The following is a 14,304-nucleotide window of genomic DNA, read 5'->3' on the forward strand; positions in this document are numbered from 1 at the left end:
ACAACAAGCAGTTGAGGCGAATAGCATAGTTGCATTTAAGGGGATGCTAGATAAATACATGAGGGTGAAAGGAATAGAGGTTATGCTTATAGGGCTAGATGAAGTAGGAAGGGGGGAAGCTTGTATGGAACATAAACATCGGCATGGACCAGTCGGGCTAAATGGCCTGTTCCTGTGCTGTAATGAATCACACATCTTTCCATGGTTATAAGTTAGAAAAATCTCTAGCTGTCTATTCCTACTCACTCCCATGGGTTACCCCTTTCATTTTTGAAAGGGAATACTCCAAATTCAGAAGCCTCCCCAACATCCATTCACATGAGTGGAGAGTTGGTAATCCTGTCACATGCTATTCCACTTGTGATGTTTAAAAGCATACAAGTTTTGGTTTATAGGAAACTCAGACTGCTTATGGAAACCATCTCTTGACATTGAGCACAAAAGTGATGGGAGAAAACCTGAACCATACCAGTTGCCTCTCATAGCTTCCCTCCCCCTTCCTACTCAGTGTCCTCGAATGTCCTGTAAAGCATATTGGGACGTTTATCACATGAGAGACGTTATGTGATTTTCAGTAATCTGCATGCTAGAAAGCTCCATGATTTCTATGTGAAAGGGGCTACAATCCTTACATTTATTTACCTCTATCGGCGCAGTAGGAGGCTTAAATAAATGGCTGCATATAGTGACTATACAAGTGATGATTGGGTAACTTCCCCCATCAATCACACCCGGAGACCATACTGCTGTAAGTAACTGGGATTGATATTACATACACATAATTTGTATAATGTGACTATCCTCCACTCACTGCACTTTTCTGGAGAAATAATCCTGCTTTTATCGGGAGACTCTGCTGTACTTTCAATCGTGAGTTCGGAGACTCTGTAAATTAAAACCACAAATCCTGCCCTGCCTCATTGGCTGACATAGCGGTGTCAATAGTCACTCCGTAAATAAATCTGTCTCCAACCATTTCGAAATTTAGGAACACGAGTAGGCCATTCAGCCCCTCGGCATTCAATGAGATCATGGCTGATCTGTCCCTCAACTTATTTACCCGCCTTTGATCTACATCCCTAAATACATTACCGAAGAAAAATCTAGCATTCTCAGCCTTGGAACTTTCAATTGACCCCCCAGCATCCACAGCATTTTGAGAAAGAATTCCAGATTTTCACTACCCTTTGTGTAAAAAAAAAAGTGCTTCCTGATTTCACTCCTAAATGGCTTAGCTCTAATTTTAAGATTGTGCCCCTTTGTTCTAGATTCCCCCCATTAGAGGAAATATCTACTCCTATCGAATCAATTTTTAATTTTAAACACCTCAACTATATTTTTTTTATTCATTCATGGGATGTGAGCGTCCCTGGCAAGGTCAACATTTATTGCCCATCCCTAATTGCCCTTGAGAAGGTGGTGGTGAGTTGCCTTCTTGAACTGCTGCAGTGTGTGTGGTGAAGGTTCTCCCACAGTACTTATATCACCCATCAGCCGTCTAAACCCAAAGGAGTACATGGCATGTTTATGCAACCTGTCCTCATAATTTTACCCTTTAAGCCCTGGTATAATTCTGGTGAATCTGCGCTGCACCCCGTCCAAGGCCAATATATTCTTCTTGTGGTGCGGTGCTCAGAACTGAAAGCAGTAATCAAGATGGGATCTGACTAAGGTTCTGCACAACTGAAGCATAACTTGTGCTCCCTCTTTTTGTATTCCAACCCCCTTGAGATAATGGCCATCATTCCATTAGCCTTTTTGGACCTGTGCACTAGCGTTTAGTGATTTTTGTACCTGGACACCCAAATCCCTTTGCTCCTCCACAGCTCCTAGTCTCTCATCATTAAGAAAATATTTTGATTTGTCTTTCTTGGATCTAAAGTAGATGACCTCATACCTTCCCACATTGAACTCCGTCTGTCACAGTTTTGTCCATTCCCTTAATTTGTCCACATTCCTTCGTTACTTCCTGCTCCCACCAACACAACGTACTGCGCCTCCTAACTTAGTGTCATCTGCAAACTTGGATGAAGGAAGAGAGAGTTGAATATCCAAGTCATATACATATGTGGTGCAAAGCTGAGGCCCCAGTACAGATCCCTGGGGAACACCACTTGTCATGGTCAGGGAATCAGAGTGCATTCCATTTATCCCTACTTTCTGTCTCCTACTGCCCAATCAATTACCAACCCATTCATTGAAACTTAGTGAGAGGTTAAACAAAACACTCAAAACACAAATCTGCACCCCTACCAATACTGTGATTTCCTTGGAATGGGCTCCTCTCGGGCTGATTCAAAGTCTTGGCGGTCCCCACTGTTTCCTTTGGAGCTGCACGGACAAGCTGTGCATTAGTGAGGCCCCCCAGAGCAGGTTGGTGAGTTTGATAATCTCCGTGAGTATGAAAATTGTCAAACAAAATTCTGGTGACATTCTTATCTTGCTCTTATAAAACAAGGCAGTACTTTGAAGAACAAGTACACCTGCTAGTATTTGCTTCCCTTTCAAGCTGTTCCCACATTTACTGTAGCTGTTTACTGGACTTGTGCAGGAGTAGATCTAATTGATTACTGGATAAGTGCAGTAATATTTTCCGCGATGTAATTACAACCATGAAATCAAATGTGGTTGGATGAACAGGTTATGAAGAAAGGGCTGTGACTGGGGAGAAAAATGTACTGGACTGAACACAGGTTTACTTCATGGAGAGATGAATTAAATTAGTTAATGGAATTAAAGTGATTTGGTGACAGAAGTCACCGGAAATACAAATTTGAAATTTATTTTATGTTTTTAGCTTTGATAAGATTGGGGAATGATCCATGTGTGACCCAGACAGGTTTTCTTTTACATGCACCGTTCCCTGATCCCAGGCGTGTGTTAGTGTCAAGACATTCACAAGAGCATCTTGGGTTGACATGCTGTCTGATTTTATTTATACTTTTCTTTACAAAATGTTCTTGTTTTTTTTCCTGTGGAAGTGTCTTTTTTCATTGTTTAGCTGCCCCAGTGCTTGAGATTGTAAATTTGCCCCATTGAGGAACTGCAAATGCAAATCCCCACTGTGCAGAATTTTGGACTGGGCTGCTGTCTTTCATTTTCTAACCACTGTTAAACAATTCTCATTTCTCTATCATACAACATCACTGCTTGTCTCTTTGCATTTGACCATAATTTCAGCAAACCTAAGTACTGCATAAATATAATTTCTTGTCAGTGTACAAAAAAAGCTGGATGCTTCTTCGCAGTTGAAAATTTGAATATTGAGCAAATTATTTTTACAGCTGATTATACTTTACAGTTCACAATGCATCAAGATTTTTTTTCTTCTCCTGTGAGCTTTATATGTACTGTAATTTATGCAGTATTTAGACCTGGCTGCCATGGATCTGGGTAAACTTGGTAACTTCCTACATTCACATGAGATGAGAGGTGGACTGGCCGCACAAAGATTATAGTCCTTGTTCAGCAGCATTCTCACAGCACAATGTGATCAATCTCGTATGTTCACATCTTCAGCAAGATGAGGAGTCATCATTAGCACTTTGGATTATTTTTGCAGATGGCATAAATCAGCCAGGGAGTTACCAAGCTAAGCACGTAACAAGAAATAATTTTGATTCTGCATGACGTGCGGTCAAGTAAAAGTACAGACATGGGTCAGTAATGGCCCAGCATGCAATCTAGGATCAGTATAAATGTGGAATAAGTGTCATTTATTTATTTACCTATTTATTTTTTGCAGCACAATTTTCACTTTTCTTGATTAACCATTTTGAGTACTAAGTTTCTCTGGCACTTTATGGAATAGAATAAGTTTATCATTACTTACACTGTTCCTACAAGACTATCATTTTGCTGAAATTATAATATTGCATTTCATTAACGATGCCGAGTGTAGAATATAACTGAGGTATTCATTATTAGTGCAATGCTCTTCACTTGACTAAAAAAAACTCGTGTCTTCCTAAATTGAAAATGAATTATAAGAAATCTTTATTATTTAAAAATATTTTCTTCATAAAAGATTTTGAGAGGTACCTCCAGACAAGCAGGAGGAAAGTGTTTCTCTTTCAACATGTTGTATAATAAAATTGTGCTGTGGTCTCAAACCTTCTGGTTAAATTAAGGATGAGATAATTGCTTAAACTATTAGTTTAGGTTATCTTGCTCTTTCTTCCACCCCCTCCCCCCCGACCCACTGTGGAATATCAGTCACTCCATATTGCCCTCTTGAACGTTTACACCATCCCAAATTCAGCCGTCGTCATCAGTGACCTCATCGTGGGTGAATGTAGTGATATCCTCGCACTGACCAGAAACATGGCTTCTAAGTGGCCGTTCCTTCTCTCTCACCAAAGCCTCCCTGACTGGCTGTAAAGTCCATCTCTTGCCCATACCCAAACCACCGTGGTGACAGTGCAGCCCTTATCATCAACTCCCACCTTGACCTTTCCCCTACTCCCCATGCACCTTCTCTTTTTTGAGCATTTCACCTTCTTCCATCCCTCAGCTGGCTTGGCCCTATAGGTATGTATAATGCTGTCCAATACGTTAGCCGCTAGCCACATGTGGCTAATTACATTTTTGATCGGTAAATAAGAAATAAGTAATAGACACAGTAGCTGGGCTATGACCTCAATACTCATACCTGCACGGCATATGCATGTCCTCTTTAACCTTTTCGTATGTGTGCAGGTAAAATGGTAAGAAGAAAAGAATAGTGTGCTAGTGTTTTTTGATTGTTGTATGTGTCTTCCTTCCTTAGTTATTGGTTATCTGCTAAAACGTTGTGTAACACTGGTGAAAACGTGTGACTTCAGCCCCGTGGAAACAACAGCAACATTGTATGGAGAGAGGGTGCTGTCATTGTAGTCAACTCAACCATATAACCTCTCTAGGCCAGCAGAAAAAAGCACGCCCAAACAGTAATGAGCATCTCCAACAGGGCACACCATGGGACAGGGTTAAGTAGAGTCCAAGTGTATTCTGTCTGGCGAGCGGGGTCCAGGCCTGTCTGTCTGGCGAGCGGGGTCCAGGCCTGTCTGTCTGGCGAGCGGGGTCCAGGCCTGTCTGTCTGGCGAGCGGGGTCCAGGCCTGTCTGTCTGGCGAGCGGGGTCCAGGCCTGTCTGTCTGGCGAGCGGGGTCCAGGCCTGTCTGTCTGGCGAGCGGGGTCCAGGCCTGTCTGTCTGGCGAGCGGGGTCCAGGCCTGTCTGTCTGGCGAGCGGGGTCCAGGCCTGTCTGTCTGGCGAGCGGGGTCCAGGCCTGTCTGTCTGGCGAGCGGGGTCCAGGCCTGTCTCGCGAGGTGGGGCATGTCTGGATGGAGACCAGGGTGCGGGCATTGGTGGCTGGGGTCTGGCGTGTCTCATTGTGCGAATGTAACATTCTCAGCAATCATTTTAATGAAGTCAGAGTACTGCTCGCAACTGCTGGACAAAAGCCTAGAAGTTGCACTAAAATATGCTGCGTCTGATAAATTTATGCCAGATTTTCAAAATCACCATTTGGTGAAAGAGAAAGAGTGCAAAGTTTCGCACTGAATGGTGGCAGATGTTTGTTATGTAAATATACACGTGCCAGTCGCTTTGATGGTCTGGACATGTGCTGTGCACCATTCTTGTCACCAACTGCTTAATCCAGGCCCTTGTGAGGAGCTTTCACAGAGAAAAGTGCTGACTGAGACTTGCCTTCCCCAGTTACTCGGTGACAGGCAGCTGTTTCCCATTTTTACCACAAAAGCACCTGACAGCTTGGTCTTGGTTCTCACATCTGGGTCAGAGGAAGTCCTTCTGTTGCATGCCTAGAACTTCCGAACCATGAAGGAGAACCATTTGGACACATCCTATACATCTAAATTATTAATCTTTCATTATTTTTTTGTCTCTCCTCCTTCCCTAGCATGATGATTCAAAGCAATGATAAATATCATATACAAGTTTATAATGTCAGTACAAATTTGTCTGATGTTTGGAGAAGCAAGTAGTGCAATACCATAAGCTTGCAGGTTATCTGGCCCTGCTAAATGAGTAGGGGATGGGTAAGTAGCAATGGTATAAACTTGTTACAAATCAGTTTGAGCTGTTTGATGTAATTTTGTACTGACCTTTCCTATCAGCCCATCCTTACACTTTAATTCCAAACATTCGTATGTATTGCCAGCAGGTTGGTGAAATATGTGAAAAGTGTGGTGTTGCAAAGAAAATAATTCCACACCTAAGTGTCTACTCAATTAAAATGTGAAGGCTCAGCAGCTCTCTCCTGAAAAATAGTCTTTGATCATCTTACATTTTTCTTGTTTTTGCAATCATGACATATACTTAATGTAATATTTCTCTCAGGTTTGTGATGAAATCACTCCAGATTTGAAATTGTGCATAATGATTAGCTGATGGCTCCATAATGATTTGTAATTTGCGATGGACAAATTGGAAAGATCTGTAAATCGAGTTTTTAAACTGAAAGTAGAAAGGTTGCACTCTGAGGGTGGGGGGGGGGTGGAGGGTGGAATGACTAGTTTAATTGTATTCCACGAATAAGTGGAATGAAAGAATAGTCCTTATTTGTTTAATAATCAATTAGTAAACATTAAACTCACTTGACAACAGCTCAATGGAATGCATGAACCGCCTTGGTACTATGACAGTTGTAATAACCTACCTTTCATCAAAATATTTAGCACCATTTTGTTTTCTCAAACACAAGATAATTGGACATCTAAAAATCACTTAAAATTGCTAAAACAATTGTGAGCATTTCTATCTGGGTAATTAGTATTGTCATTACTAAAATGTAATTGTATGCTGTTCTTGGTTTTGTAAACACTTTTATATACAGTAGAATTGGTATGCAACCAATGTTGGGTGTAAAAATGTGCTGAGATATTTCGTTCTTAAAGATAAATCATCCTTTTTTCATATGAAACTAGCATTATTTATAGTGCTTGGTATGAAACAGACACCTTTTCATAATGTTGTAGCAATTCAGCATATTTGTCTCAATATAAAGAAGTCTTGTGGATTTTTATTGATTTTTGATGAGTGAAGCATGCTATCATTTTCTTAAGTGCCAAGTTAACCCTTTTGATCTTATGAAATTTTTGGAAGATCCATAGTTTTTGATTGATTGATTTCAACCTTAGTTCCAATGACATACAGCATAGTCTCGTTACGTTGGTGTGTCGTATTGTTAAAGCTAAATATTAACTTTTCAAAGGCATGCTCTGGGAAAAAGTGCTCAATTGAGTTTTTGTTATATGCTTACATGTGGAGTTCACAACAACAACTTGCATTTATATAACACCTTTAACAAAGTAAAACGTCTCGAGGAGTGATTATCAGACAAAATTTGACAGAGCCACAAAAGGAAATATAAGGAAAGGTGACCAAAAGCTTGGTCAAAGAGGTAGGTTTTAAGGAGTGTCCTAAAGGAGGAGAGGCAGGTAGAGAGGCGGAGAGGTTTAGGGAGGGAATTCCAGAGCTGAAGGCACGGCCGCCAATGGTGGAACGATGAAAATCGGGGATGTGCAAGAGGCCAGAATTGGAGGAGCGCAGAGATCTCGGAGGGTTGTAGGGCTGGAGGAACTCACAGAGATAAGGAGGGGCGAGGCCACGGAGGGATTTGATCGAGGCGTTGCCGGACCAGGAGTCAATGCAGATTAGCGAGCACAAGGGTGATTGGTGAGTGGGACTTGGTGCGAGTTAGGATACAGGCAGCAGAGTTTTGGATGAGCTTAGGTTTACAGACGGTGCAAGATGGGAGGCCGGCCAGGAAAACACTGGAATAGTCGAGTCTTGAGGCAACAAAAGCAGAGATGAGGGTTTCAGCGGCAGATGAGTTGAGGTACGGGCTGAGGCAGGCGATATTATGGAGGTGGAAGTAGGCGGTCATGGTGATGGAGAGAATTTTGCGATCGGAAGCTCATTTCAGGGTCAAGTAGGATGCCGAGGTTGCGAACAGTTTGGTTGAGCCTCTGTCAGTGGCCAGGGAGAGGGATGGAGTTGGTGGTTAGGGAACAGAGTTTGCCGTCTGAAACTGGTCTGTTATCACTGTAGTTAGACCCACTCACTGAATTCTTCATTTGGTGTAAGCACGAAATGACACACTCTTATGGAGGCAAATTGAAAAGTGAGGAAGCCAATTCAGATATGCATCAGGCAAGTAGGAATTGTGACAGGGCCATACATGGAGTGATTGGGGGGAAGCCAGAAACATGCTAGTCCATAAGGTAAGTGCCTCAAGCACTTCATGTGCCTGCAGACACTGTCGGCATGGCTGGAACTTGTATCCTCCTGCCAGTGCTAAGGCTTGAATACAGGCAATTAAAGTCCCTATAGCTAAAATTGCTGTAGAACTTTTGTTCTGAAGGTATGTTATCCTCCAAGTTTTCCCTGTGTTTCTTTTTTTTTTCTCCTCTTGATTTCCCTAGGTCTGTCACCCTAGTTGGATGGGTGATATATCTGCCCTGAGTTCCCTGCGCTGCTCTTTGACTAGCAGCTAGAAGGCATACGAGACTGGTGACTCCAACTTGTATAATTTCTTTCCTCATAAATCCCTTCCTGCAGGGAACTGCCTCAGGTTGAAAACTCAATGGAGTGTTGTTGGAGCTGCACTCATCCAAGCAAGCAGAGAGTATTCCATCACACTCCTGACTTGTGCCTTGTCGATGGTGGAAAGGCTTTGGGGAGTCAGGAGGTGAGTCACTCGCCACAGAATACCCAGCCTCTGGCCTGTTCTTGTAGCCACAGTATTTATGTGGCTGGTCCAGTTAAGTTTCTGGTCAATGGTGACCCCCAGGATGTTGATGGTGGGGGATTCGGCGATGGTAATGCCATTGAATGTCAAGGGGAGGTGGTTAGACTCCCTCTTGTTGGAGATGATCATTGCCTGGCACTTGTCTGGCACGAATGTTACTTGCCACTTATGAGCCCAAGCCTGGATGTTGTCCAGGTCTTGCTGCATGCGGGCACGGACTGCTTCATTATTTGAGGGGTTGCGAATGGAACTGAACACTTTGCAATCATCAGCAAACATCCCGATTTCTGACCTTATGATGGAGGGAAGATCATTGATGAAGCAGCTGAAGATGGTTGGGCCTAGGACACTGCCCTGAGGAACTCCTGCAGCAATGCCCTGGGGCTGAGGTGATTGGCCTCCAACAACCACTACCATCTTCCTTTGTGCTAGGTATGACTCGATCCACTGGAGAGTTTTCCACCTGATTCCCATTGACTTCAATTTTACAAGGGATCCTTGGTGCCACACTTGCTGCCTTGATGTCAAGGGCAGTCACTCTCACCTCACCTCTGGAATTCAGCTCTTTTGTCCATGTTTGGACCAAGGCTGTATTGAGGTCTGGAGCCGAGTGGTCCTGGCGGAACCCAACTGAGCAGGTAATTGGTGAGTAAGTGCCGCTTGATAGCACTGTCAACGCCACCTTCCATCACTTTGCTGATGATTGAGAGTAGACTGATGGGGCGATAATTGGCCGGATTGGATTTGTCCTGCTTTTTGTGGACAGGACATACCTGGACAATTTTCTACATTGTCGGGTCGATGCCAGTGTTGTGGTTGTACTGGAACAGCTTGGCTAGAGGCGCAGCTAGTTCTGGAGCACAAGTCTTCAGCACTACAGCTGGAATGTTGTCGGGGCCCATAGCCTTTGCTGTATCCAGTGCACTCAGCCGTTTCTTGATATCACGTGGAGTGAATCGAATTGGCTGAAGACTGGCTTCTGTGATGGTGGGGATATCGGGAGGAGGCCGAGATGGATCATCCACTCGGCACTTCTGGCTGAAGATGGTTGCAAACGCTTCACCCTTGTCTTTTGCACTCATATATACTGGACTCCGCCATCATTGAGGATGGAGATGTTTGCAGAGCCTCCTCCTCCCGTTAGTTGTTTAATTGTCCACCACCATTCACGACTGGATGTGGCAGGACTGCAGAGTTTTGATCTGATCCGTTGGTTGTGGAATCGCTCAGCTCTGTCTATAGCATGTTGTTTCTGCTGTTTAGCATGCATGTAGTCCTGAGTTGTAGCTTCACCAGGTGGGCACCTCATTTTTAGGTACGCCTGGTGCTGCTCCTGGCATGCTCTTCTACACTCCTCATTGAACCGGGGTTGATCCCCTGGCTTATTGGTAATGGTAGAGTGAGGAATATGCCGGGCCGTGAGGTACAGATTGTAGTGGAATACAATTCTGCTGCTGCTGATGGCCCACAGTGCCTCATGGATGCCCAGTTTTGAGCTGCTAGATCTGTTCTGAATCTATCCCATTTAGCACAGTGGTAGTACCACACAACACGTTGGATGGTGCCCTCGGTGCGAAGACGGGACATCGTCTCCATGAGGACTGTGCGATGGTCACTCCTATCAATACTGTCATGGACAGATGCATTTGTGACAGGTAAATTGGTGAGGACATGATCAAGTAAGTTTTTCCCTCGTGTTGGTTCGCTCACCACCTGCCGCAGGCCCAGTCTGGCAGCTATGTCCCTCAGGACTCGGCCAGCTCGGTCAGTAGTGGTGCTACCGAGCCACTCTTGGTGATGGACATTGAAGTCCTCCACCCAGAGTACATTTTGTGCCCTTGCTACCCTCAGTACTTCCTCCAAGTGGTGCTCAACATGGAGGAGGATTGATTCATCAGCTGAGGGAGGACGGTAGGTGGTAATCAGCAGGAGGTTTCCTTGCCCATGTTTGACCTGATGCCATGAGATTTCATGAGGTCCAGAGTCAATGTTGAGGACTCCCAGGGCAACGCCCTCCTGACTGTATATCACTGTACCGCCACCTCTGGTGGGTCTGTCCTGCTGGTGGGACAGGACATGCCTAGGGATGGTGAGTCTGGGACGTTGGTTGAAAGGTATGATTCTGTGAGTATGGCTATGTCAGGCTGTTGCTTGACTAGTCTGTGGGACAGCTGTCCCAATTTTGGCACAAGTCCCCAGATGTTAGTGAGGAGGACATTGCAGGGTCGACTGGGCTTGGTTTGCCTTGGTTTGCCTTTGTCGAGTCCAGTGTCTAGTGTTCCGATGCCGGGTGGTCCGTCCGGTTTTATTCTTATGACTTTTCGTAGCGAGATTTTACAACTGAGTGGCTTGCTCGGCCATTTCAGAGGGCAATTAAGAATCAACCACATTGCTGTGGGTCTGGAGTCACATATAGGCCAGACCGGGTCAGGACGGAAGGTTTCCTCCCCTAAAGGACATTAGTGAACCAGATGGGTTTTTATGACAATCCGGTAGTTTCATAGCCACCATTACTGATACTAGTGTTTTAATTCCAGATTTTTAAAATTTAATTAATTGAATTTAAATTCCCCAGCTGCCGTGGCGGGATTTGAACTCACGACTCCGGATTATTAGTCCAGGCCTCTGGATTACTAATCCAATAACATAACCACTATCCTACCTGTACCCGTAAAGAACAGGTTTACAAGGTTGTTGCACACAGAGGAAATCTTCCCCTCTCTAATCTTCTACCCCTCTTCCGTGATGGCTACAATCCAGTCTTGCTTAGATGTTTTAACATAGTCTGGTTTCCTGAAGAATCATGCATATTCAGATAACCCTACTTCTATGGTGAAAATATAGGGGAGAAGATTTTCTTCTTAGTGTAGTGAAACCATAAATTGGAATCTATAAATGGGTTTATGACTTTGTTACAAATATCAGAGACTAAATCTTCCCTCATAGTAACCTCCTTTTTTTAAAATTGAGGAACCAAGGTGAAGGGCCAAGTCCCACTATGTATTTAACTATCTAAAAATCTGTGAACTAATTTTATTACCTAGAAAGGAAAGAAATAGGTCACTTTAAAACACTACAAATTAGTAAGATTGAAACAGTGTAAAAATGTTTCTGGGATTAGGATAGAAAGGTACTTTTGGCCATATACTGTACTGAAGTTGTAAAATATTCTGTTTGCAATAAAATAACTCTTATTTTGTAGTGGTGTATTTTTTTTCTGTTGCAGCCCATGAGTGCTGACCTACATTCAGAAATTAAAGTGCAAAATTTATCTCAATTAACACAAATATTGAGTTTGGTGTAAATGTGTGATCTACACTGAGACTTTTGTAGATATTTTGCTACAGCTGGTTAAAGTGTTTCTTCTATATTGCTAAACTAAAGCTCCATATGGCACTTCGGTCTAGTTGTGATGTTCTTACAGGGTTATAATTTAGTTCATCTCCAATCTTAAATAAAGTAAGAAGTTTTTGAAATTATTTTTGATTTTTTTTTTTGCTAGCCAAGGTGAGAGGTGTTGGGAGTGGAACATTTTAATGGGCTCTCATGGGTTGCAATAGGAAACTGTTGCAACACATCACAACATGGAGGAAGAACAAGAGGTCCCTTCCTGCAGTATGATATTTTAAAATGACCCCTTGTTAGAAGGCTTAAAATAGTATAGAGAACTCCTAAGTCAGGCTGAATAACTTGTTAGAGGCAGGCCAAAGATGCATTTTGTTGTCCTAATAATGCAAATTGACCCCAAAATAAGAAAATAGGAATGCAAATAGGCCATCCTCTCTCACAGCTTGATGCTTAGGTCCAGGAAAAGGACTCCTTACACTTTCATCTCCTCTTGTCCTGAAGCCAAGTATGTACCTCTCCACTCTTTTGAATTAAGAACCCCTCCATTCCTTTTTTTGAGTGCTTCAACAAAATCTGCTTTCACTGCAACAGCTGCAACTCTCAGAAATAAGAAGTCCTACAGGTTAAGTAATTACTTTTTGTCATGCTTGACTTGAGATTTTCTACTCTTTCTGGTTCAGCACAAAGAACATCAACATCTACATTATAAGATTCCCTTTGCGATTTTAAAATCTTGGATCATGTCCCTCTGCCCCCATGAATTTTATGAAAGGAGTCCTAAACCCTTAATCATTTCAATCTCTTGAGTTGTCTTTCTCCCTAGTACAATTGCGCCCTTACTACTGAACAGGTAAAATATTTTCTTTTCCCATGTTAATCGCCCTCTCATTAGCCACTGTTAATTTTTGCAGAATTGTTGGTATTTTAATGCTATGGACCAGTCGTCTCTGCAAAGAGTATTAAGGCAGCACAGTTGAGAGTTTTATCCTCAGCTGGGCCGACTTAAAATTGAGCTCCCAGAGGTGAAGAGAAAATGTACTAACCAACTATGCTTAGCAGTCCATTTTTATAATTTTATCTAACGGTGTTTTTTTATTTTGAATTTTTATTCAGGATCGAAACCTTTCCGATGTACCCTCTGTAACTTTGCAACAGCACAGTTAGGCGATGCCCGTAATCATGTCAAACGTCACCTTGGGGTTCGCGAGTACAAGTGTCACATGTGTGGGTAAGTGCTCCAACAAGGCTATTCTGTTTTCCAAAAGGAATAAATGTGGACAGTATTTTTCTGAGAAGAAAAAAAATCCAGAGTACCAGAAAATTTGAAAAAAACTGTGCATTTAGCTTAATTATAGTCTACAAATATTATTTGTCCCAACAAATGCTAAAATGCTGTATATCTTCTTTGCATCCATTATGTTTCAGTATGTTTGTAAACAACAGCTCGTAGTTTTAATGCTTATCTAGAACGAGAACAAATTTGCCTCACCAGTTTCATTTCAATCTTTGATGTATGAATTAGCTGAATTAAATAACAGTTACAAGGACAAATCCTCATTTTATTTTGGAAGTATTAAAACAGTAGTTAGATTAAAGGTTTGCCTCTGGTAAATCTGCAACTGGAGAAATTGGGCTGGTTTCCGAACTAAAGGAACAAGCCCTGTTCGAGGAAGACGGTCTAATAAGGGTCATGCTTAAAATTATGAATGTTTATTGGAGATAGAGAGCGGAGCGCGGGATCAGCGATAAAAGGAGGAGAGAGAGAGAGAGCGCGGAGCGCGGGATCAGCGATAAAAGGAGGAGAGAGAGAGAGAGAGCGGAGCGCAGGATCAGTGATAAAAGGAGGAGAGAGAGAGCGGAGTGTGGGATCAGTGATAAAAGGAGGAGAGAGAGCGCGGAGCGTGGGATCAGCAATAAAAGTAGGAGAGAGAGAGAGAGAGCGGAGTGTGGGATCAGTGATAAAAGGAAGAGAGAGAGCGGAGCGTGGGAGAAAGGTGAAAAACACCTAAAATGACATGAGCGCAAGGGAAGGAGCTGATTGGTGAGTAGTTGGTGATTTTTTTCTGGTGAGTTTTTTTTTGAAGTTGTTAAGTTTAGTTAATAACATAATAAATCAAGGCATGACAGGGCAGCTCAGTCCTGTCAAATGCACATCTTGTGCCGTGTGGGAACTCAGGACACTTCCCGTATTTGGACAACCACAGG

The 14,304-nt window shown here is 43.0% G+C and overlaps 1 protein-coding gene across 2 annotated transcripts in view; it reads left to right on the plus strand.

The window, feature by feature from the left end:
- Positions 1-14,304, plus strand: part of znf407 (zinc finger protein 407) — a 439,270-nt gene that overhangs the window by 46,853 nt on the left and 378,113 nt on the right. For both annotated transcript variants that reach the window (XM_067981928.1, XM_067981929.1), the window contains exon 3: positions 13,213-13,327. In XM_067981928.1, the coding sequence (XP_067838029.1) occupies positions 13,213-13,327 (115 nt within the window). The remainder of the gene's footprint in view (positions 1-13,212; positions 13,328-14,304) is intronic.

The sequence above is a fragment of the Heptranchias perlo genome, chromosome 3 (genome assembly GCF_035084215.1).
Source record: "Heptranchias perlo isolate sHepPer1 chromosome 3, sHepPer1.hap1, whole genome shotgun sequence".
Classification (NCBI taxonomy): domain Eukaryota; kingdom Metazoa; phylum Chordata; class Chondrichthyes; order Hexanchiformes; family Hexanchidae; genus Heptranchias; species Heptranchias perlo.